Source organism: Ahaetulla prasina, chromosome 13, assembly GCF_028640845.1.
Source record: "Ahaetulla prasina isolate Xishuangbanna chromosome 13, ASM2864084v1, whole genome shotgun sequence".
NCBI classification, from domain to species: domain Eukaryota; kingdom Metazoa; phylum Chordata; class Lepidosauria; order Squamata; family Colubridae; genus Ahaetulla; species Ahaetulla prasina.
In genome coordinates, this window is record NC_080551.1 from 16,585,930 (window position 1) to 16,611,610 (window position 25,681).

The 25,681-nt window shown below is 44.5% G+C and overlaps 1 protein-coding gene across 1 annotated transcript; it reads left to right on the forward strand.

The window, feature by feature from the left end:
* The first annotated feature begins 307 nt into the window (after positions 1–307).
* FSD2 (fibronectin type III and SPRY domain containing 2) lies at positions 308–25,466 on the forward strand. Its single transcript, XM_058156049.1, has 13 exons — positions 308–754; positions 2,494–2,953; positions 3,046–3,141; positions 5,637–5,870; positions 6,749–6,771; positions 8,055–8,176; positions 11,134–11,298; positions 12,125–12,259; positions 14,639–14,792; positions 15,571–15,704; positions 16,326–16,458; positions 21,121–21,297; positions 24,640–25,466. The coding sequence occupies exons 2-13, from the start codon at positions 2,564–2,566 to the stop codon at positions 24,887–24,889; spliced, it is 2,013 nt and encodes a 670-aa protein (XP_058012032.1). The 5' UTR covers positions 308–754; positions 2,494–2,563; the 3' UTR covers positions 24,890–25,466.
* Positions 25,467–25,681: the final 215 nt, after the last annotated feature.

Consider the following 25,681-nt stretch of genomic DNA (forward strand, 5'->3'; position numbering starts at 1 on the left):
TTGTAAATCGTAAATCATAAGATATATTAATAAATCATGAGATGCAAAGAACAAAGTGATAAATCATAAGATACCAGAAGGTAATAGAAAAGATAAGAAGGATAAATAGCAATACAGCCCTACTACATGAATAAATAGAAGATCAGAACCATATATATATATATATATGTAGGTCTTTGGTTATTCGGGTTTTCTCCCACATAAAATTGGAAGTGTTGTGGTGATGTTTCGACGAAGTCTCATTCATCATCTTCAGGCTGGTGTTTACAGCTGTAAACACCAGCCTGAAGATGACGAATGAGACTTTGTCGAAACGTTGCCAAGACACTTCCAATTTTACGTGGGAGAAAACCCGAAATATGGAGTGTATTAATTCCCAATTCTCTCCATCTTCACAGTTCTTCCAGAGGGTTTAAAGAAAACATTTTTAACATGGGTCTCTCTGGGATTCAACACTTTCAGGCCTCAATGTTTTCATTAGGATTTGGATTTGACATTTTCTGCCATGACATTTAAGGGAGCTTTAGAGACAGGTGCTGATCTATCTTTGCTCCCTTGCTAATAGCAGGCATGCTATTCATGGGGGAGGACGGGACACGATGGATACCCTTGTCTAATGTTACAGCACTAAGTTTTCAGTTACAGGAAGATGGCAAGGTTTGGAAAATCAAGTTTTTGATATGGAGGAACCGAAATGCGTCACCATCATTTGACCGTAAGAAGAAATGATGGATCCTTAACTGAAAAAAGGCAAGTGTTCATAATTCCTCGCTTTCATAAGGATGCAAATTTTTCAAGTTAAGCTGCTTAAAAGTGCCACGTCTGCGTTTGGATGTAGTTGTTCCCAGGGCACAATTTTTCCTGAAGATCTCATTGCTGATCAATTGCAATTAGGGGCAATCGAACAGTTGCGTTTCCTTTACGGTGCTCCAACACAAGTGTTTTCCCACATGCCTGTAGGAAAAATAATGTTTGGATGTCTCCTTAGCGTTTATGTTTTATAAATCAAACTGAAACAAATGCTTGGCTTTATACTATATGATGGTGTTTAGCATTTCTTCGACTGCCTGCCTGATAGGAGCAACCTTTAATGGAAGGCTACTAGAAAAAGAAGGAAATTTTGCTCTCTATTTAGAATCCGTTTTAAAGATTTATATTGTTGGATTCTGTCCCTTGCTGTTGTTATTTACTCTTATTATTTTTTTTCCCTTGGTTTGAGCAGGGACAGGAGTGCTATGAGGCTGCATTCAGTGGTGGGCTGCTCCCAGTTGTAACAACTGGTTCACTCGAAACCAAAAATGTGAGCGTGCGCCTTCCGGCCCGGCACACAGCATCAAAAACCTGTCGATTATATGGGTGGGGCCAGATGCTGATCAGAACTACTGGTTCTCCCGAACCGGTAGCAGCCCACCACTCAGAACTCTGTCTTTGTCACACTAAGTTAGTATGCAAAGTTCAATCAGAAGGAAAAGTTAGCCATATGCTTTCCTTGCAGCCCTTAAGAGCAAACGAAGTTCTGAGGCCCCCATAGACCACATTGGCTTAGAACTGGTAACCTGGTTTTCTATCATTCTGAAAGAGAAAAACTACACTGGTGGAAGCCCAAAATGATGTGTTTTTTAAAGGAAAAAAAATCAACCCAAGAAGGAAAGAGGCTAAAAATACTAAGTCCATCTGAATATATGATAGAACTTCACCTACATAATATCATTGTCCCAACCCAGCAACCTCTGGTTATCAGGAAATTAACTGGAGTTTCTGCATTTTTTTTGTTCCTTATTATCTGCTTTCTAGACATCTAATTCTTCATGGTGCATCCTGATAACTCCAAAGTACATCTATGCATTTTTTTTTCTTGGCAAGAGAATGGGAGTAGGTTGGTGTTTCCAAATGTTATGTCCAGTTCGCAGTATTTCCAGTCTCGTTGGATTTCCTTGGGATCCTTGATATTACTCAACTTCAAAAATGGGCTTCAAAATTTTTAGCAAGGGGTTTTGTGCCCGATTGCTGGGTGGATGTGGCCATGGTATGTCTGGCCTAGTTAGCCTCCTGTATTACAGCAGGATGCGGGGGGCATTTTTGCTCTCACCAGGCTCTGGAGGCTTCTCGAGCCTCTGTGAGTGAGAAAACGGCCTCTCCCAGGCTCTGGAGACCCTCTGGAGGCCGAAACGGGCTCATTTCCGGCCTTCCTGAACTTCCAGTAGGCCTGTTTTTCGCCCTCCCTGAGCCTCTGTGCGCGCCCTGCACTTACCTGCATCCAAAATGGGCTGTGTGGAGACTCCTGGGAGGGGCAGGGTGGGGCAGGGTGGGTGGGGCCATCCAGGAGTGGGATTTGGGGGTTCTCTGAACTGCACAGAATCTTAGCTAGAGGTTCTCCCGAACCCCTGCCAACCCCCCAGCAGCCCACCTCTGACTTCAACCTCTTTGGCTTTTTGAGACGTTAAGCATAAATTCCATTGCATGTTGTACTTTTATTGTTTTCTTAACAGGAAGGTGGAACAGGAACAGCACGCAAGACCTTTTCTCGGCCTGCTGACTTGGCGTCCAATATTCCTTCTCCATCATGGACTCTCCGCTGAAAAAGGAGGAGCCAGACAGTCCCAGGTTTTATCATTCGGGGCTTTATGACTCCCTTGAAGATTTCTTTCCCGAGGAACCGTTTCGAAGGCGAGATCTATCTCCGCATGAAAAGGGGGCAACACAAGATGCCGAGAAGCAAGGTGCACCCCATTTGGAGTCTGGGGATCAGCAACCCACAGGCCATGAGCGAGAGAATAATGAGAAGAGTGACAATGATGTTCTTGAGGACAAGGAGGCGAGCCGACGGTCCTACCAAGAGAAAGAACTATATTGCATTACTTGCTGTGTTCCAGTGACACCTTTCAATAGCAAGAATAACGACCATCAAGAGCACGAAGTCATGTCTCTCGCGGCTGTGGTGTATATCGCAAAGGTGAGGACCGCGTAAAGCCGATCCAGGTAGGGAAGCAGGAAGCATTTGGCTAGCGAGGCTGCAAGACTCTTAACTGCTTTTTGTTTTGAAAGGATGCACTTCAGAAAAACATTGGCCGATTGGAAGACCAAATCGCTCACCTGGAGAGTTTTGCTAGCCACTTGGAGGAAATTTTTATTACAGTAGAGGTAAGATGCTCTCATGGGTTAAGTTCGGGGGTGGGCTTCAAAAATTTTAGCAAGGGGTTCTTTGCCTTTTTTTCCTTGAGCCTCCGGGAGAGCAAAAACGGCCTCCCCAGGCTCTGGAGGCCCTCTGGAGGTCAGAAATGGGCCTATTTCCAGCCTTCCCAAACTTCTGGTAGGCCCTTTTTTTGGCCTCCCCTAGGCTCTGCACACACCCTGCACTTACATGCATTCAAAACGGGCCACGTGGGCCTGGAAGGGGTGGGGTGGGTAAGGCCAGATAGGAGTGAGGATTTGTGGGTTCTCCGAACTGCACAGAATCTTAGCTAGAGGTTCTCCCGAACCCCCAGCAGCCCACCCTTGGTTAAGTTCATGATTCTAAGTGAACTGGAAAGGAAGGTCCACCCTCGGCCTCTTATTTATTTTTTTATTTTTTATTTATTTATTAAATTTTTATACCGCCCTTCTCCCGAAGGACTCAGGGCGGTGTACAGCCAGAATAAAAACAAAATATATACAATTTAAAACAACATTTAAAAAGAGCAATTTTTAAAGGCTGATTATTAAAATTTAGATTTAAAAATTTAAAATAATTAAGAATACCCAATTAAAATTCAACACTAATTATGCCAGTCCCGCTTTAATAAATAAATATGTTTTGAGCTCACGACGGAAGGTCCGAAGATCAGGCACTTGACGCAGGCCAGGGGGAAGTTCGTTCCAGAGATCTTGCCATCTCATGCATGGACAAAGAAGAAGGTGTGATGGATTGTTTCTTAGTAAGTCAGAGACTTCAGATTTAGGTTCTCAAACGGTTCAAATTGTATTGTTGTGCCGCATCACAGGTCAGAATTTCACCAGGAGAAGCAGAGATGGCTCAGTTGATCCCTTTATCTAAAAAAAAGGATATACTTAATTTTGTTTCTATTTGAAAATTGCTTCTGGGTTTTGTGCTCGCAATGGGGGGTGGGGGGAAACGAAACTTTGATTTTGTTTTTGTTGATTAGATAGGTTTGTTGCTATGGAAATGGCTGATATATACAGTTGTGTAAAAGTTGAGGTTGTGATGTTGTTATCTTCTACTGTGCTAAAGAGAGATGGAAGTTGGTGCCTTTTTCTTTCTTTACCCCCCTCTTTACTCCTTGTTTTTTCAGTTTCCATCTCCTCAAGTTTTCTATTACTTCTTAAAATTTCTATTTTACACTATCATAAACTAATAAAAATGTAGCAATGAGACAAATATTGTTAACTCCAGGAATCCAAGGTTGTTGGCCTGTCCTATTAATACCACTTTACACCTTCATTCCTACCTCGAAGGAAAAACCCGTATTCTTTTTAAATATTTATTGAGATTGCAATTGGCTCTATACTTGCCACTGACAGCATCTCACTTCTGGTAGAGGTGTGCTTATAATCAGAAACTGGAGCCAGACAAAACCAAGTGGAAGACTATCCAAATGAAAAACTATTTTGGTCAAAGCAATATTTTCAATATCTTATCCCGAATAAAGACTACAGGGTCATAAAAAGGAACTTTTTGGTTAATGAGTAAAGACTACAGCCTTCTCTAATCTAGTCAGATATATTTGAGTGTCATTGCCATAGATCCAATTGTCAGTAGATATCTGGAAGATTGTTTGGTCATTCCTCCCTTAAGATATCCTTTTAATAATTCTCCTATTTTTCTCTGGCAGTCCAGCATTTTCTAATTCCCAGAACTTAACTCCAGTTCCATGAGGGTTAAATTGGTGTTGGATAGTGGTGGAATTGAAATAATTTAACAATCGGTTCTCTACCCTAATGACCTCCCTGAAGCCTCCTGGGAGCGAAAATGGGCCGCGGGGGGGGCACTGGACCCCCACACCCCATTTTGGGCCTAGTAGGCCTCCCTGCGGAGGGACGCTGTGGCTCAGGGGCTAGAACGTTGAGCTTATCGATCGAAAGGTTGGCAGCTCAGCAGTTCGAATCCCTAGTGCTGCTGTGTAACGGGGTGAGCTCCCGTTACTTGTCCCAGCTTCTGCCAACCTAGCAGCTTCGAAAGCACGTAAAAATGCAAGTAGAAAAAATAGGGACCACCTTTGGTGGGAAGGTAACAGCGTTCCGTGCGTCTTTGCTGTTGAGTCATGCCGGCCACATGACCACGGAGACGTCTTCGGACAGCGCTGGCTCTTCCACTTTGAAACGGAGATGAGCACCGCCCCCTAGAGTCGGCAACCACGTATATGCGAGGGGAACCTTTACCATTTTTAGGCCTCCCTGCACTTATCTGGGAGCCAAAATGGGGCATGTGGAGACTCCTGGAAGGGGCAGGGAGGGGAGGGATAGGGTCAGCCAGCAATTTAACTACCAATTCACCCGAAGAGGCCCAAACCAGCTGAATCCCACCATTTGTGTTGGATAAATAAAAGTACATATAACCTTTTCTTTTCTTAGCTCAATCTCCAGATTTGATTGCCAGCACTTTGAGCATGCTCACCTGAACCCAAAATATTTCCTTCCAGGAGAACTTTACCAGGCAGCAGCAAAACTTCGAGAAGCGTTACGATGACATAATACAGATCCTCGAGCAACGATACGAAGAAAATATGCAGGCTTTGGGGGAGGAGAAGAAAGAGAAACTGGAAGCTTTGTACAAAGAACTGGTCCATTGTGGAGAGAACCTGGATACTTGCAAAGATCTGATGGAAACCATCGAAAATCTTGACCAGGGTGAAAAAAAATTAGAAGCCCTCAAGGTACAGGACAGAAAAAAAGATCCAGGAGGAAATGTGACCTCAAATGGGCTCAAAACCATTGCTTTAGGGATTGCTGAAAAATATAAAGGAAGATAACATTGGTGATGTTAGGAGTACACTTATTTCTTAAAAAAAAAAAAAGATTTAGTTGCAACAATGAATATTCCGTAGTACCAGAAGTAGTATTCAGCCGGTTCAGACGAACTGGTAGCGAAAATCGTGGGTGAACCACTCTGGCTCTATACCATCCTATTTAGGCACATTTTTGAGGCCGGCGCATGCGCAGAAGATGGAAGAAATGGGGATTTTGGAGTAACTTTCCCCTGGAGTGGGGTGGGAATGGAGATTTTGCAGTATCCTTCCCCTGCCATGCCCACCAAGCCACGCCCACCAAGCCATGCCCACAGAACTGGTAGTAAAAAAAATTTGAATCCCACCACTGCTCTGTAGGAGCAATAGTTCTGGATTCTCCGCTAAAGGGGCTACTATTTCGTAATTATGAAATTGTTACTATGAAATTATTAAAATTATACCTTGCTGTGTGAAGTTGGCTTCTGAGATGGTCTTTTCATTTTGCCCCCCCGCTTTGGGTTTGCATTACAAGAGATCTATTCTGCCATTTGATCAGACAACTTGTGGCGTTTATGAAGACATTATTTCAATCTCTGCTGTGAGATTTTAATTCTCTAAGGCAATTACTTTGTTCAACGCATTAGGATATATGTTTGAGGAAACATTTGCCATGAGAATAATAACTGCAATTTTAATTGGAGAAAAAAAAAAGTCAGTGCATCATTATTACACTTGTGTGTGTATGCACACATCTGTGTATATATGTAATATATTAGTGGACTCACCAATTTCTCTCTCTTCAACAGACTGCAGTTGCAACAATTCACAGGTAATACTGAAATATGTATTTTTAAGAGCTTTGCTTTCTGTTGCCATCCCTCTATAATCATCCTTTTTTGCAGTCATCTTGTCAGAATGTTAACATTGGGCCTTAATGTATACTACTGTTGGGAGCAATACTTATAATTTTGCCTGTATAAAATTATGAAAATATTTTTCTTGGTCTGGTTTGGTACTAATTTGGCTTTTATTGCAGTGCCATTTTTTGATCATCTATAGTTTTGCAATCTGAAATTATTGATATTGGGTAGGGGTTACATAAATAATTTCAAGCATGCTGGTGTCAGGCTTGCTAGGAGACTCAATCAACAGAATCTTTTCCAGCTTCTAAGCATTTGTTAATGGGCTCTGTTATGTTTGGGATGATTAGCTCCATATCAACTTTATGTAAGTTTTTAAATTACCCAGGATGTCACTATTGCAACCAGCTGAGCAAATGGGTGCATGGGATATGGTCTTGGTGAGGATGGACACTGTAACAGAATAACAGAGTTGAAAGGGACCTTGGAGGTCTTCTAGTCCAACCCCCAACCCCCATACAATTTCAGACAAATGGTTATCCAACATCTTCTTAAAAACTTCCAGTGTTAGAGCATTCACAACTTCCGGAGGCAAGTTGTTCCACTGGTTAATTTTTCTAACTGTCAGGAAATTTCTCCTTAGTTCTAGGTTGCTTCTCTCCTTGATTAGCTTCCATCCATTGCCTCTTATCCTGCCTTCAGGTGAAGCTGTAGAGACTCGCCTACCTTTTTCTTTATAATCTTTTAAATAGAAACCAACAACATTCCTACCTGTAGTTTTGGAAGGCTCAAACTGTCCAAGATAAAGTGGTCAGTTTCTGTGGGAAAAGGAAAGACAGAATTGACAGCCACTTGTCTGAAATGTATAGGATTTCCTGCTTGAGAAGGGGATTGGACTAGAAAATCTCCAAGGACTCTTCCAGCTCTATTCTATGAAACACTGCCTTATTTGAGGCCTTTTTTGTTTTTTTAATATTACATTACTTGGAAGCCTGCAATTCTTAATGAGCATGTTTAACTTGGCATTTTAATACTGTTTTTTTCTGATATATTTTTTTTTTGTAAACAGATTCTAGATAGAATTGAAGGGTACAGTCCAGGCATTAAATGCATAATATAGTAGAAATGTTTGGGAAATCTCAAGAATAGAATAGAATAGAATAGAATAGAATAGAATAGAATAGAATAGAATAGAAAATATATCAATATAAATTGATCCATCTAATGCTGATTTTTTTGGTCGCATTTTCAGAGTACATACGTTCTTGAAAAAGGATGTGACTGTAGACCTATCGACTCCAGCAGAGTTTGAAAACCGAATCATTCATTTCTCAGACATTCAGGAACTCATGGAGTCTGTTAGCTCTTTCCCAAGTAAGTCCATTAGGGTACCAAATACAAACAGTTGATTGAGTTGGAAGCTGGTGACATTATTTCCTAGACGATGTGCTTTAAAATGCATAGTTTAGAACAGGGGTCTCCAACCTTGGCAACTTGAAGACTTGTGGACTTCAACTCCCAGAGTTCGCTGGCTGAGGAATTCTGGGAGTTAAAGTCCACTAGTCTTAAAGTTGCCAAGGTTGGAGACCCCTGGTTTAGAATACTCAAACCTCTCCAGAGAAGAAACAGATCCAAATATATCATTATATATTTGGAAGAGTTTCTTCTGCATGAGTGACTACTGGAGAATTGCTCTAACTTCCTACGTCCATGAGTTACAGCATTCTCAACATATCAGCGAATCTGGGCAATCCATCAATTTGCAAAAAGAAAAAGAAAAAGACAAGATCTTCATAAATGAAATCTCCATGTATTCAGCTAGCTGCAGAATTCTATCAGGCAAGGAAAGGAATCTCGGGGATGTGTGACATGTTTCATCTAAAAGCTACAATAGGCTTTTGAGGATGCGATGGAAGCCATACTTCAAAAAGTAGGTTTGGCCAATCAAGTAGCTCAGGCCAAGCAAAAAGTAGACTTGGTCAAGAAAATCAAGTAAAAGGGGCCTCTGGTGGCTCAACAGTCTAAAGCAGTCTGTTATTAACAGCAGCTGCTTGCAATTACTGCAGGTTCTAGTCCCACCAGGCCCAAGGTTGACTCAGCCTTCCATCCTTTATAAGGTAGGTAAAATGAGGACCCAGATTGTTGGGGGCAATAAGTTGACTTTGTATATAATATACAAATGGATGAAGACTATTGCTTGACATAGTGTAAGCCCTGAGTCTTCAGAGAAGGGCAGGATATAAATACAAATTAAAAAAAAAAATAGGTCTGGTCATGACAAGAAAAAAATGATTTGATTTAATGGGTACTGAAGTTGGAAACATAATATGAAACATAATGAAAGAGTAAAGTAGAGTAGAGTAGAGTAGAGTAGAATGGGACTGGTAGGGTAGGGTATAGGGTAGGGTAGGATGGAATGGAATGGAATGGAATGGAATGGAATGGAATGGAATAGAATAGAATAGAATAGAATAGAATTTTTATTGGCCAACTTGGGATTTTAATACTGTTTTTTTCTGATTTATTTTTTTTTGCAAACAGATTCTAGATAGAATTGAAGGGTACAGTCCAGGCATTAAATGCATAATATAGTAGAAATGTTTGGGAAATCTCAACACGGTCCATCTAATGCTGATTTTTTTGGTCGCATTTTCAGAGTACATACGTTCTTGAAAAAGGATGTGACTGTAGACCTATCGACTCCAGCAGAGTTTGAAAACCGAATCATTCATTTCTCAGACATTCAGGAACTCATGGAGTCTGTTAGCTCTTTTCCAAGTAAGTCCAATAGGGTACCAAATACAAACAGTTGATTGAGTTGGAAGCTGGTGACATTATTTCCTAGACGATGTGCTTTAAAATGCATAGTTTAGAACAGGGGTCTCCAACCTTGGCAACTTGAAGACTTGTGGACTTCAACTCCCAGAGTTCGCTGGCTGAGGAATTCTGGGAGTTAAAGTCCACTAGTCTTAAAGTTGCCAAGGTTGGAGACCCCTGGTTTAGAATACTCAAACCTCTCCAGAGAAGAAACAGATCCAAATATATCATTATATATTTGGAAGAGTTTCTTCTGCATGAGTGACTACTGGAGAATTGCTCTAACTTCCTACGTCCATGAGTTACAGCATTCTCAACATATCAGCGAATCTGGGCAATCCATCAATTTGCAAAAAGAAAAAGAAAAAGACAAGATCTTCATAAATGAAATCTCCATGTATTCAGCTAGCTGCAGAATTCTATCAGGCAAGGAAAGGAATCTCGGGGATGTGTGACATGTTTCATCTAAAAGCTACAATAGGCTTTTGAGGATGCGATGGAAGCCATACTTCAAAAAGTAGGTTTGGCCAATCAAGTAGCTCAGGCCAAGCAAAAAGTAGACTTGGTCAAGAAAAATCAAGTAAAAGGGGCCTCTGGTGGCTCAACAGTCTAAAGCAGTCTGTTATTAACAGCAGCTGCTTGCAATTACTGCAGGTTCTAGTCCCACCAGGCCCAAGGTTGACTCAGCCTTCCATCCTTTATAAGGTAGGTAAAATGAGGACCCAGATTGTTGGGGGCAATAAGTTGACTTTGTATATAATATACAAATGGATGAAGACTATTGCTTGACATAGTGTAAGCCGCCCTGAGTCTTCAGAGAAGGGCAGGATATAAATACAAATTAAAAAAAAAAATAGGTCTGGTCATGACAAGAAAAAAATGATTTGATTTAATGGGTACTGAAGTTGGAAACATAATATGAAACATAATGAAAGAGTAAAGTAGAGTAGAGTAGAGTAGAGTAGAATGGGACTGGTAGGGTAGGGTATAGGGTAGGGTAGGATGGAATGGAATGGAATGGAATGGAATGGAATGGAATGGAATAGAATAGAATAGAATAGAATAGAATAGAATAGAATAGAATACTTTATTTGGCCAAGTGTAATTAGATGCACAAGGAATTTGTCTCCTTGTAACAAACGTAGCTACTAAGATTTATAAATCTTCTAGTCCAACCCGCTGCCCAGGCAGGAAACCCTACACCATCTCAGACAGATGGTTATCCAACATTTTCTTAAAAATTTCCAGTGTTGGAGCATTTACAACTTCTGCAGGCAAGTTGTTCCACTGATTAATTCTTCTAACTGTCAGGAAATTTCTAGCTGTCAAAATGCATTTCACACAGATGCTCATGGAAGTAATGTTGATTTTGGTAGAAAAGGAAGTCCATCTTCTCGGTTAAATTCCATCCTGGTGCATGGCAGTTTTCACCAAGGAGTAAATACCCAAGTTTGGAAGTTTCCTGTCCTCTTTTTGCAAAATCTTAAAACTGATTTCTCCCTTTCTGATTGTAGTTTTTACACCCCCTTGTGCACCAGTGATGAACGCTCAAGATCCCAACTCAGCTACAGGGTCATCTGTGAAAGTTTGCTGGAGCTTTTTCTCAGAAGATATTGTGGAAAGCTACCAACTCTATTACAAGCGAGTGAGCAATGATACATCAAGCAAGGAGGAAGAAGGTAAAGAGACTAAAGCCAGATCAGGTAGAATGAAAAAAGAAAAAACCCACGTCTCTAACTACATGACAACATCCGTCTGGAGGCAGATCTGGCAAGGCAGAAATGAAGGTGGCATTTCTGTCCTGGCAACCTGCTGAATTTACTGTGATTTTATCTGCTGCTTTTCTTCTAAGCATCCTGATTGCTCTAATTAAGGTAAAGGTTCTCCTCGCATATATGTGCTAGTCGTTCCTGACTCTAGGAGGCAGTGCTGATCTCTGTTTTGAAGCCAAAGAGCCAGCGCTGTCCGAAGATGTCTCCATGGTCATGTGGCCGGCATGACTAAATGCCAAAGGCGCACGGAACGCTGTGACCTTCCCACCAAAGGTGGTCCCTATTTTTCTACTTGCATTTTTTAAGTGCTTTCGAACTGCTAGGTTGGCAGAAGCTGGGACAAGTCACGGGAGCTCACTCCTGGGACAAGTAACAGGAGTTATATGGCACTAGGGATTTGAACCACTGAACTGCCAACCTTTTGATCGACAAGCTCAGCATCTTAGCCACTGAACCACCATGTCCCTTTTTTGCTCTAATTAGTAGAAGTTTAATCAATTTTACTTCTTATTTTGCCCTCAGGCCATTCAATCCTGACAATGTGAGCTCTGGAAATTAGCAAAAAGTCTTTCTGGGAGCTACCTCAATTTGTGGCTTCTTCAGTCCAAACCAATTTTAAAAGAGAGAGACTGCAACATAAGATGCTGTTACTCCTGCTTGAAATCAGCTATTACTTAAGAATCTGTTGCAATTTCAAAGAACTCCTTATAATCTTTGTACTTTCCAATTGCAGAGTTTAAGCTAAATGTGAAAGAAACCTACTGCACGGTTGCTCAGCTGGTGCCAAACACACAATACGAATTTTGGGTGAAGGCAGTTAACAGAGCTGGGGTCAGCTCAGAGAGCGAAAGAGCCGTGTATATGACAGGTAAATGGCTTCTGATATTATTTATTTATTTATTTATTTATTTATTTATTTATTTATTTATTTATTTATTTATTTATTTATTTTTCCACAACAGTATATATAAGCATAAGCATGAAAGTAACTATATAAAATATAAGCATATATATATATATATATATAGGTCTTTGGTTGTTCGGGTTTTCTCCCGTGTAAAATTGGAAGTGTCTTGGCGACGTTTCGACGAAGTCTCATTCGTCATCTTCAGGCTTCAGCTTCGTGCTTCTGGGAGCAATGTGTGATCGCAGCTGTTTCTTCCTTTTAACTGCTAGTGGGGGTTTGAACTGATTGGGTGGGAGCTTGGCTGTGCTCTGATTGGATGGGGGTTTTTCTGTGCTCTGATTGGCTGGGGGTGTGTCCTGTGTTGGTGGGGGCTTGGTTGTGCTCAGTCTAGTCTGTGCTGCAGGGGGATTTGAGCTGGTGGGCTGCATAGCTGTTGTTTGGCTTTGTGGTCGTGCTACATCTTCATAGTGGGTGTCAGTCTGCTGCATGAATGGATTGGAGGGGTTTGAAATGGCTAATGTTGCAGCTGCGGTCTGGCTTCTGGTCCGTGGTCGTGCTTCATGATCAGTGTGGGTTTGGGTCTGCTTTCTGGGTGGATGTGCGGTGGTGACATCCTGTGTGGACCTTGTGAGTGTGGGTCTGGTGTCATTCCTCGTGTTATATATATAAGCATAAGCATGCAATAACTATATTAATTGGATATAATGAAAGAAAAACAATAGGACAGGAACGGTAGGCACGTTTGTGCTCTTATGCATGCCCCTTACGGACCTCTTAGGAATGGGGTGAGGTCAATAGTAGACAGTCTTTGGTTAAAGCTTTGGGGATTTTGAGAAGAGACCACAGAGTCAGGTAGTGTGTCCCAAGCATTAACAACTCTGTTACAGAAGTCATCTTTTCTGCAATCAAGATTGAAGCGGTTAACATTAAGTTTAAATCTATTGTTTGCTCTTGTATTGTTGCGATTGAAGCTGAAGTAGTCTTTAACAGGAAGGACATTGCAATAGATGATTCTATGAGTTAAACACAGGTTTAGGAAAATAATAAATGTTTTATTGACATATGTCAAGTGGGGACCAGTCTGCCCAAATCTAATTTTTTTTTTTTTTGGTAGACTGTGGGAAAGAGATTAAGATCACAATCCTATTCTTGAAGGTTTATCCAGATGGCACCGACTTTAGGTACTAATATTTCTCACAAAATCAGGTTATTTAATTTTTTTAACTGATAGTGGGGTTTTTTTTTAAAAAAAGTTTCACCTTAATTATATAATAAAAATGATCTACATCCTCTACTGTTAGAATAGAATAGAATAACAGAGTTGGAAGGACCTTGGAGGTCTTCTAGTCCAACCCCTTGCATAGGCAGGAAACCCTACACCAGGGGTCTCCAACCTTGGCAACTTTAAGACTTGTGGACTTCAACTCCCAGAATTCCTCAGCCAGCTTTGCTGGCTGAGGGATTCTGGGAGTTGAAGTCCACAAGTCTTAAAGTTGCCAAGGTTGGAGACCCATGCCCTACACCACTTCAGACAAATGGTCATCCAACATTTTCTTAAAAACTTCCAGTGTTAGAAGATTCACAACTTCTGGAGGCAAGTTGTTCCACTGATTAATTGTTGTAACTGTCGTCTTCCTTTAGTTCTGCTAAAAGGTGAGAAGAAGTTTAAATCAATATTGTCATTTTCCTCGTGGCTTTCAAACAGAACCTGCTAAATTTCTAATTACCGTATATACTCGAGTATAAGCCGAGTTTTTCAGCACGTTTTTTGTGCTGAAAAACGTCCCCTCGGCTTATACTCGGGTCTATACGGCTTATACTCGGGTCTCTGACTTATACTCAGTTTTGTTTTTTAAGCCCTCGGCTTATACTCGAGTATATCGGCTTATACTCGAGTTTTTTTTCTTTTTCACATTTTACCGGACGGAAGCCCTGCCGGTGCAGTGAGAGGGCGGGGCGGGGGAGCCGCCAGCCTTCTCAGCTGAGGGAGGGAGGGTTTCCCCAACCGGTAGGTGCCTCATTTCCCACCCTCGGCTTATACTCGAGTCCCCAGTTTACCCCAGTTTTTGGGGTAAAATTGGGGACCTCGGCTTATACTCGGATCGGCTTATATTCGAGTATATACGGTAAGTCGTTTTAGGATGTCTTTTGGGTTGTTGATTGCCTTGAATTCTCTTCCCAGCTGGAAAGGCAACCTAGAAATCCAAGGCCCCATGTTTTATTAGTGATCCAAGTCTCTGCAATTTATAGTCTTAGATTTTCACTCAACAACAACAAAAAAACAGCTTTCGTTTTTTTTTTTAATGCTTCAAAAGACTCTTGTACGGTCTACGTTTTCAGCTCCTTTGCCACCTGTTATCAAAGAGAAGGCAATTCAGAGCTGTGAATACTCTGCACTGGTGCGGTGGGAATGTGGAAATACTAATCCTGTGGAATCCTACACCGTTGAATTGTCTAAGATGGCTGGTGAAGATGGAGGCGAAATTCTCATTGAGTAAGTTGCACGGGGTTTGATCGGCACGTATCGTACCATGTCATGAGTTCATGGTGATATTCAGTGATATACTGGATCTTTTTAGTAGAATCGTATCCCTCTGTTGATGCAGCCCAGAACCGTGTTGGCATTTTTGGCAGCAGCTGCTGGCTCATATTTAAATGGTTGTCCACTAGGACTCCAAGATCCCTCTCACAGTTACTATCATTCAGCTAGGTACCACATATACCATACCTGCAGGGGTACAGGTAAAATTGGTTACTACCAGTTCTGTGGGCGTGGCTTGGTGTGTGTGTGTGGGGTAATGTGACTGGGTGGGCGTGGCCAACTTTTTTTTTTACTTTTAAAAGCATTTTTTCTACAACAGCCAAAGAGGTTGTAAAAAAATGCTTTTAAAAGCCTCTGATTATCCCAGCTGAGCCACGCGATCATCAGAGGGTTTTTTTTTTACTTTTAAAAGCATTTTTTTGGCCGAAGAAAAATGCTTTTAAAAGTTAAAAAAAAACCCTCTGATGATCGCTCGGGTCAGCTGGGCATGGGGGGGTGGCAGGGATTTTTGCTACCAGTTCTCCGAACCACCCGCCGCCATCGCTACCGGATCGGGTGATCCGGTCCGAACTGGGAGCATTTCACTCCTGTGTACCTGTGCATTTTGTTTTTCTTGCCTAACTCTTTCTAAGATTCCCAGGATCACAAAAAACAAAACAAAAAAACAAACACCCTTATTCCTCCTTTCAAATGTGACTAAACTTCCCCCCCCCCCGTTTTTGCTCCCCAGATCTGTGGTTGGAATTCCAAATTGTGAGGCGTTGATTCAGCTGGAGCCAAAACAGAGTTACCTTCTATTTGTGAAGGCCCTCAATATAGGAGGATCGAGTGAAAGGAGTGAGCCAGCTTCTGTCCTCAGCACAGGTAGTAAGAATGTACTCTTAGCAGGTACATTTTGCAGATGGTGGCATCCTTCTTTTACATTGCTTCTAGTGGGTGCTTTTTAAAATTATTTTACTTCATTTCCAGAAATAACCAGAAAGAGGCGGGTGGGGGGAGAGGGGAAATCGAGAGATGGTATATGCAGGGGTGGGCTTCAAAATTTTTAGCAAGGGATTCTCTGCCCAGTTGCTGGATGGGCGTGGCCATGATGGGTGTGGCCTAATCGGCTTCCTGTACCACCGCAGGGTGAGTTGGTGCTTTTTCCTCAAGCCTCCAGGAGGGCGAAAACTGCCTCCCCAGGCTCCAGAGGTCCTCTGGAGGCTGGAAACGGGCCCATTTCCAGCCTTTCTGAATTTCTGGAAGGCCCGTTCTTCACCCTCCCCGAGCCTCCGGTGCGCCCTGCACTCACCTGCATCCAAAATGGGCCATGTGGGGACCCCTGGGAGGGGTGGAATGGGGTGGGCAGGGCCAGCCAGGAGTGGGATTTGGGGGTTTTCTGAACTGGACAGAATCTTAGCTAGAGGTTCTCCCGAACCCCTGCGAACCCCTAGCAGCCCAGCCCTGGACTGAATAGTTAACAACCAGATTTCATTTGTCCTACAGGAACTGTATTCACCCTCAATGAAAAGACAGCTCATCCCTTGTTGTCCATCCTGGAAGATGGGCTGACATTGGCCTGCCACGAAGCCAAGCTTGCCCAAAGTGATGCATCCTTTGGTGAAGACAGTTTTACAAGGTTTGGGTTCTTTAGGCTTCATCTGTGTTCTTTCTTAATCCCGTTTTATTGCTTCATGATCCTTTCTTTAAAAAGGACCCAGGACCTCTGAAAATGCCCTTTGGAGAGTGTTAAACGGCTTGCCATAGCTCAAAGCAAACGATGAAAAACAGTCATAGGGGTTGCACGCCGGCTAGCAAGTTTTCCGGTTACTGCCGTGCATGCGCAAGCGCCAATCAGCTGGCCGGCACGCATGCTCGCACCGGAAAATGGAAGACCAGCTGATTGTTGCATACACATGCATGCCACAAACCCGGAAGGGAACTGGCAATGCCGCGCATGCCAGGTGACATGGCTCTGTTTGTTAGTTTGGGTATGCATGCCATAGGTTTGACATCATGGGTAGAGTGGATAATAACATTGATATTGCTACTCATAATTGATCATTCAAGATCCTCTCTCCAAATACTTTCTGGCTCATGGCCAAGATCAGCTGGGAAAGCTGTCTTGTGACTCCTGTCAGAAACGAACGTTCAGGACCACATGTTTATTTATTTATTTATTTATTTATTGATCACATTTGTATACCGCCCTATCTCCCGAGGGACTCAGGGCGGTTAACAGGCATATAAAAGGACATATAAATACAGATTAAAACACAAATAAAAAACTTATTCTAACCAGCCTGATTACCAAAACCAATTAAAATCAATATAAAATTTAAAATTTCAAAAATTTAAAAATCTAAAAAACCTAGTCCAGTCCTGCGCACCTAAATAAGTGTGTTTTAAGCTCACGACGGAAGGTTCTAAGGTCCGAGAGTTGGCGAAGTCCTGGGGGGAGCTCGTTCCAGAGGGCGGGAGCCCCCACAGAGAAGGCCCTTCCTGGGCGTCGCCAGGCAGCACTGCCTAGCTGACGGCACCCTGAGGAGTCCCTCTCTGTGAGAGCGCACGGGTCGGTGAGAGGTATTCGGTAGCAGAAGGCGGTCCCGTAAATAGCCCGGTCCTATGCCATGGGCGCTTTAAAGGTGGTCACCAACACCTTGAAGCGCACCGGAAGGCCACAGGTAGCCAGTGCAGTCTGCGCAGGATAGGTGTCACCCGGGAGCCACGAGGGCTCCTTCTATCACCAGCGCAGCCGCATTCTGGACTAACTGCAGTCTCCGGATGCCCTTCAAGGGAGCCCCATGTAGAGAGCATTGCAGTAATCCAGGCGAGGCGTCACGAGGCGTGAGTGACCGTGCATAGGGCATCCCGGTCCAGAAAGGGGCGCAACTGGCGTACCAGGCGAACCTGGTAAAAAGCTCTCCTGGAGGCGGGTGCCAAAAGATCTTTAAAGGACAGCCGTTCATCCCGGGGGGCGCCCAAGTTCGCACCCTCTCCGTCGGGGCCAATGACTCGCCCCAACAGTCAGCCGCGGTTGCAGCTGACTGTACCGGGATGCCGGCATCCACAGCCACTCTGTCTTGGAGGATTGAGCTTGAGCCTGTTTCTCCCCATCCAGACCCGTCGGCTTCCAGACACCGGGACAGCACTTCAATAGCTTCATTGGGGTGGCCGGTGTGGAAAAATACAGCTGGGTGTCATCAGCGTACAGCTGGTACCTCACACGAAGCCACTGATGATCTCACCCAGCGGCTTCATATAGATGTTGAACAAAGGCGAGAGAATCGACCCTGCGGCACCCACAAGTGAGGCGCCTCGGGCCGACCTCTGCCCCCGTCAACACCGTCTGCGACCGATCGGAGAGATAGGAGGAGAACCACCGATAAGCGGTGCCTCCACTCCCAATCCCTCCAACCGGCGCAGCAGGATACCATGGTCGATGGTATCAAAAGCCGCTGAGAGGTCTAATAGGACCAGGGCAGAGGAACACCCCCTATCCCTGGCCCTCCAGAGATCATCCACCAACGCGACCAAACCCGTCTCCGTGCTGTAACCGGGCGGAAACCGGACTGGAGCAGGTCTAGATAGACAGTTTCATCCAGGTGTAAGGAAACTGATATGCCACCATACTCTCTACAACCTTCGCGGCGGGTTGGAGACCGGACGATAATTACCTAAAACAGCTGGGTCCAAGGCAGGCTTCTTGAGGAGGGTCTCACCACCGCCTCTTTCAAGGCGGCGGAAGACTCCTCCACCAAGGCGCTCGTAATTGCCTGGAGCCAGCCTCGTGTCACCTCCTGGGTGGCCAGCACCAGCCAGGAGGGGCACGGGTCCAGTAAACATGTGGTGGCATTCAACCTACCCAACAACCTGTCCATGTCCTCGGGAGCCACAGGGTCAAACTCATCCCATAAAATATCACCAAGACCACCCTCGGACGCCTCCCCTGGGCCACTGCAATTTTGGTCCAAACCGTCCCGAAGCTGAACGATTTTATCGTATAGATAACCGTTAAACTCCTCAGCACGTCCCTGCACCGGGTCATCCCGCTCCCCCTGATGAGGGAGGGAACGAGCCACCCGAAACAGGGCGGCTGGGCGGTTATCTGCCGACGCAATGAGGGAGGAGGCGTAGCAACGCCTCGCTTCCCTCAGTGCCACTAGGTAAGTCCTAGTATAGGACTTCACTAGTGTCCGATCAGCCTCGGAGCGGCTGGACCTCCAAGAACTCTCCAGGCGTCTTCTCCGGCGCTTCATCCCCCTCAGCTCCTCGGAGAACCAAGGAGCCGTTTGGGACCTGCGCCGGGTCAGAGGCCGCAAAGGCACGACACGATCTAAGGCCCCCGCCGCGGCCCGTTCCCAGGCCGCAACCAGTTCCTCAGCCGTGTCGTGAGCCAGACCCTCAGGAAATGGCCCAAGCTCCGTCCGGAACCTCTCAGGGTCCATCAGGCGCCTGGGTCGGGGCCAGCGTGCTGGCTCCGTCTCCCTGCGGTGTTGAGTGGCGGTCAGAAAGTCCAGGCGAAGAAGAGTGATCTGACCATGACAGAGGTTCAATACCTATTTCCTTCAAATCCAGATCTCTCAGCCACTGACCAGAGATAAAAATCAGATCCAGAGTGCCACCCCCAATGTGAGTAGGGCCATCAACTACTTGAGTCAGGTCCAAGGCCGTCATGGAAGCCGTGAACTCCCGAGCAGCTGTCGATGACGAGCCGGAAGATGGCAAGTTAAAGTCCCCCATGACTAAAAGTCTGGGGGTCTCAACCACCCAGGAGGCGAAACTGCCTCCCAGGCTCCAGAGGTCCTCTGGAGGCTGGAAGCGCCCATTTCCAGCCTTTCTGAATTTCTGGAAGGCCCGTTCTTCACCCTCCCGAGCCTCCGTGCGCCCTGCACTCACCTGCATCCAAAATGGGCCATGTGGGGACCCCTGGGAGGGGTGGAATGGGGTGGGCAGGGCCAGCCAGGAGTGGGATTTGGGGGTTCTCTGAACTGGACAGAATCTTAGCTAGAGGTTCTCCCGAACCCCTGCGAACCCCTAGCAGCCCAGCCCTGGACTGAATAGTTAACAACCAGATTTCATTTGTCCTACAGGAACTGTATTCACCCTCAATGAAAAGACAGCTCATCCCTTGTTGTCCATCCTGGAAGATGGGCTGACATTGGCCTGCCACGAAGCCAAGCTTGCCCAAAGTGATGCATCCTTTGGTGAAGACAGTTTTACAAGGTTTGGGTTCTTTAGGCTTCATCTGTGTTCTTTCTTAATCCCGTTTTATTGCTTCATGATCCTTTCTTTAAAAAGGACCCAGGACCTCTGAAAATGCCCTTTGGAGAGTGTTAAACGGTTTGCCATAGCTCAAAGCAAACGATGAAAAACAGCCATAGGGGTTGCACGCCGGCCAGCAAGTTTTCCGGTTACTGCCGTGCATGCCCAAGCGCCAATCAGCTGGCCGGCACGCATGCTCGCACCGGAAAATGGAAGACCAGCTGATTGTTGCATACACATGCATGCCACAAACCCGGAAGGGAACTGGCAATGCCGCGCATGCCAGGTGACATGGCTCTGTTTGTTAGTTTGGGCATGCATGCCATAGGTTTGACATCATGGGTAGAGTGGATAATAACATTGATATTGCTACTCATAATTGATCATTCAAGATCCTCTCTCCAAATACTTTCTGGCTCATGGCCAAGATCAGCTGGGAAAGCTGTCTTGTGACTCCTGTCAGAAACGAACATTCAGGACCACATGTGAAGTTCTGATCAAACTGATGTATTACTAATCATGCCTATCCACAGGAATCTACTCAAAAATGGTTAGGACAATCTTGACACTAGATAAGGGCCAATGGAATTCAAGAGAAGTTGGACTCAATCCGATTGTGGCTACATACAGGCTCTAAGCTGATTCCTCTTTTGACTCCACGCTAGCTCTGTCACTCCTTCTCCAACAGTTCCAGGTTCACCTTAATTTGGAGTTGAAGACTTTTTCATGACAGCTCCCAAGTTCGGATCTTATGGTCTCTCGCAAAACGAAGAGAGTTGACAACTTGAATGGGGAATAAAACAAAAAATCCTACTCCAAGCATCTCAAGCTGGACATGTCCAATTCCTGTGACATTCCAGATTTCCTTGTTTAATTGTCATTCCGCCATTTCTGGAAATCTCAAAAATCCAATCCTTTTATCCATAACTTAACTAATGCCCAATTTGGGGGATAAGAGACGATGCAGAAGATGACTCAACTCCGTTAAGAAAATCGGTATCTTGACCCACATTCCCTCTCTCTCTCTTTTTGCCAGATCCATTGCTGTGTTGGGATACCCGATCCCATTCCGGGGAAAACATTACTGGGAGGTTGATGTTGATGAGAATACCGAATATTGCATTGGGGTGGCTTTTGAAAATGTACCGAGAGACGATTATTTGGGCCAAAGCCACTCCTCCTGGTGTATGAAGCACACCATTACTTCCTCCAGGTACAGTTTAATCTTAACCCTTGGGATGACGTTGCTACCAGCTTGCAAGATTTGATACTGCAAGTTACCCTTATTTTCTGTGGGTTTCCTAAACAGCTGAGGGCCACATCAAGAACAATACATCTCATAAACTCAAACAATGCCGGGAGTGGTGTTGCAAAGTCCCAGTTCCCTACCAGGGGTGGGCTTCCAAAATTTTGGCAAGGGATTCTCTGCCCGGTTGCTGGGTGGGTGTGGCCATGGTGGGCGTGGCCTAGTCGACCTCCTGCACCACAGCGGGGAGGCGGTGTTTTTGCCCTCCCTGGGCTCCGCAGGCTTTCCTCGAGCCTCCGGGAGGGTGAAAATAGCCTCCCCAGGCTCCGGAGGCCCTCTGGAGGCCAGAAACAGGCCCAAACTTCCTTCCTTCCCGAACTTCCTGTAGGCTCGTTTTCCACCCACCCCTCCACACGTGACCTGCACTTACCAGTATCCAAAACAGGCCACGTGGGGACTCCTGGGAGGGGAGGGGTGAGGTGGGCAGGGCCAGCCAGGAGTGGGATTTGGGGGTTTCTCTGAACTGCACAGAATCTTAGCTAGGTAAAGGTAAAGGTAAAGGTTCCCCTCAAACATATGTGCTAGTCGTTGCCAACTCTAGGTGGCGGTGCTCATCTCCGTTTCAAAGCCGAAGAGCCAGCGCTGTCCGAAGACGACTCCGTGGTCATGTGGCCGGCATGACTCAACGCCAAAGACGCACGGAATGCTTTTCCCTTCCCACCAAAGGTGTTCCCTATTTTTTCTACTTGCATTTTTACGTGCTTTCGAAACTACTAGTTTGGCAGAAGCTGGGACAAGTAACGGGAGCTCACCCTGTTACACGGCAGCGCTAGGGATTCGAAACACCGAGCTGCCGACCTTTCGATTGACAAGCTCAACATCCTAGCCCCTGAGCCACCGCATCCCTTAGCTAGAGGTTCTCCCAAATCCCTGCGAACCCCAGCAGCCCACCCCTGTTCCCTACCCAACTTCAGAGATGCCTCCTAAGAAAAGAAATCAGGGGCTATAATTATTTGCCTTCTGCCTGACAAATTAGGCATAACTTAACCTGGTTCCATATTATAGATAGGAGATCATCGCCTTCTGAAAAACAACTTACCGTATTTTTCGGAGTCTAAGGTGCTCCAGACTATAAGACGTACCTATTTTTTTGGGTGAGGAAAACAAGAAAAAAACATCTGCCTCTGCCTCCCAGCAATTTTGCCTCGTTGCAGCAAACAGCAACCAGCCTGCTTTACTTTCATTTTCGTTTTCAGCATAGCTTGATTAGCACAAGAAAAAAAAAATCTGCTCCCAGCAATTTACATCCTTGCAGCAAGCGGCAGAGGTCCGCGCAGCAATAGGCCATGGCAATCCCTGCAGCCTGAAACAGCTGAGAGTCGGGAGGCCGATCCAAGGGACAATCAACTTGTGCTAATTAGGCTGTGCTGAAGCTGAAACGGGCTGTTTCTTTTTGCTGCTTGCTGCAAGGAGGTAAATTGCTGGGAGGCAGAGGCCAAAGGGTGGAGGCCAGTGGGTGGGCGGGGCTACATTCGGTGTATAAGATACACCCAAATTTTCACCCCCTTTTAGAGGTGAAAAAGGAGCATTTTATACTCCAAAAAATAGTACAGTAATAATATAGTAGCGCGGTCATCCAATTTTCCTGAATCTCTTTAAACTCAGGGGGGACAAAGAGGCTCAGATATGCATATATAGATGCAGTTTCTCCTGAAGAGAACTTCTTGGTGAACATCTCAAGGTTTGGAGTGCAGGTCTATAATAGTAGATCCTTTCCTGGGAAAGCTTGTGGGCTATTAGATCTGCTGGAAATGGGCAACTTTTTCCCTTATTAGACATCTATGGAGATTCTCAGTTATCCAGGTCATGGTTGTTCCCAAAGGTGCTTTTTCAAGAGGCATTTTTGGGTTTTTCTTTGAAGATGTTTCGCTTCTCATCCAAGGGGCTTCTTCAGCTCTGACTGAATCCTGAATCCGTATAAATCCTTCCATTCCCCACCATCCAGCCAGAGCTGAACAAGCTTCTTGGATGAGAAGCGAAACGTCTTCAAGGAAAAAGTAGAAACTCCAGTTGCTTCTTGAAAAAGCACCTTGGGGAGGTCTTGCTAAAACCAATTTACCATTTAGAGCAAGGATATCCAACCTTGGCAAGGGATGCGGTGGCTCAGTGGCTGAGGCGCTGAGCTTGTTAATCGAAAGGTCGGCAGTTCAGCGGTTCGAATCCCTGGTGCCACGTAACGGGGTGAGCTCCCATTACTTGTCCCAGCTTCTGCATACCTAGCAGTTCAAAAGCCCATAAAAAAGGCAAGTAGAAAAATAGGGATCACCTTTGATGGGAAGGTAACAGTGTTCCATGCGCCTTTGGCATCTGTTTGTTTGTTCATCAACAAGAACAAGGAAACAAGTAACAGTATAGACATAGACATGGACACATGAAAAAAAAATTGGCACAAAAAAAAGGATATAAATAGGCAAAACATAGCCATAAACACATAGAATGATTACATATAATTGGGGACAGTAGGACAGGGACAGTAGGCATGCTGGTACTCTTCTGCATGCCCACTTAGGGACCTCTTGAGAAACATGAAAAGTCCATGGTAGACAGTTTAAGGTAAAAGGTATTTGGGATTAGAGAGACTAACAACAGGATCAGGTAGAGTGTTCCAGACATTTACTACTCTATTGCAAAAGTCATATTTTCTACAATTAAGGTTAGAGTGAATTACACTGAGTTTAAATCTATTGATAGCCCTTGTGTTATTATGGTTGAAATTAAAGTCTTCATTTACAGGTAGAAGTAGAATGTTTTGGTAAATAATCTTATGAACTAAGCTTAGGTCAGAATGGAGACAGCGTAGTTCAAGGCTATCTAGACCTAAAATTTCAGGCCTGGTGGTATAGGGAATTTTATTTCGAGCGGAGGATTTGAGTACCCTTCTAGTAAAATATCTCTGGACCCTCTCTAATGTAATGATGTCTGAAATACAGTGAGGGTTCCAGCCGGCCACATGACCACAGAGATGTCTTGGGACAGCGCTGGCTCTTCAGCTTTGAAATGGAGATGAGCACTGCCCCCTAGAGTTGGGAACAACTAGCACATATGTGCGAGGGGAACCTTTACTTTTACCTTATCCAACCCTGGCAACTTTAAGACCCGTGGAGTTCAACTGCCAGAATTCCCAACCAGGGCCAATTCTGGGAATTGAAGATAATAATTTTGTGTCTTCAAGCCGCAAAGGTTGGGCACCCACAGTTTAAAGCTCCTGATCCACAGTTTAAAGCTCCTGCTCTCGTTCTCCTTACGCAGCCACCTCTATGAATTTCTCAATGACGGGATGACACCCGACATCAAGATCACGGTTCCTCCCGAGAAGATTGGCCTTTTGCTGGACTACGATGAAGGGACTCTTTCGTTTTTTAACGCTGATATCGCGCAACACTTGCACACCTTCCACAACAACTTTCGAGATTTTGTGTGTCCCTGTTTTGCGGTGGAAGGCATCGGTGTGCTCAGGATTCGAAACGGCATCACAGTACCCCCACAGGTTGTTTTGTGATTCGGGATAGCAAGATGGCATTCCCGATTTGCCATGGAACACATTTTCAGCCCCCGCCTCAATCTTTTCTCTTTCTCCCCCCAGATTGTCTGTATTACTTATTTATTTATTTGGTTAGAGTGGGAGACAAGACCGCATTGTCCATAAAGTAAATTCTGTGGAATACTTCAAAATGTGTTTCTTGTTGTTTACACATAAAAAACACTTCATCTGACCAGCTGAAATACTAAGGGCTTCATTTGCACAAATTAACCTAGTGAGTTGTGAGGGTTGTTTGTTTTTTCTCTAGTTTGACTTGCTTTGCAAACTCAGCCTGTTAGAATAGATAATAATTCTGTGTATTGCACACTCCAAGAAAATAGTTTCGTCTAGTAAGCAATGTAAATATTTTGGATCAACATGATACACTCTTTTTTTTTGTATACGGTAGAATAAACTTAAATTCGGGTACAGTAAGGCCCAAGGAAGCATTGTTAATGTAGCAAATTATTGCAAATGTTGCTCAGTGGGAAGAATACAGCAGCGGAGAGACTGGAAAAATAAATAATAAGCAATACCCTGGCAAAAGCAGACATGATCTCAACTGTTTCATCTATTATTTGACTCCATCTAAAGAAGTGGAAGCCGAGAAAGAAGCACTCTTGTAATCTTTGACTTTTAGGCTTGCTGTCAAACATCAGCCATAATGCTAATGACTGTTTTGAACAATATGCAGGTTGTATTACACGAATGGCTATTTTATAGGTGAAATTATGACTGAAGTATTTCTGCACCTATATTGGTTCTCAGTGT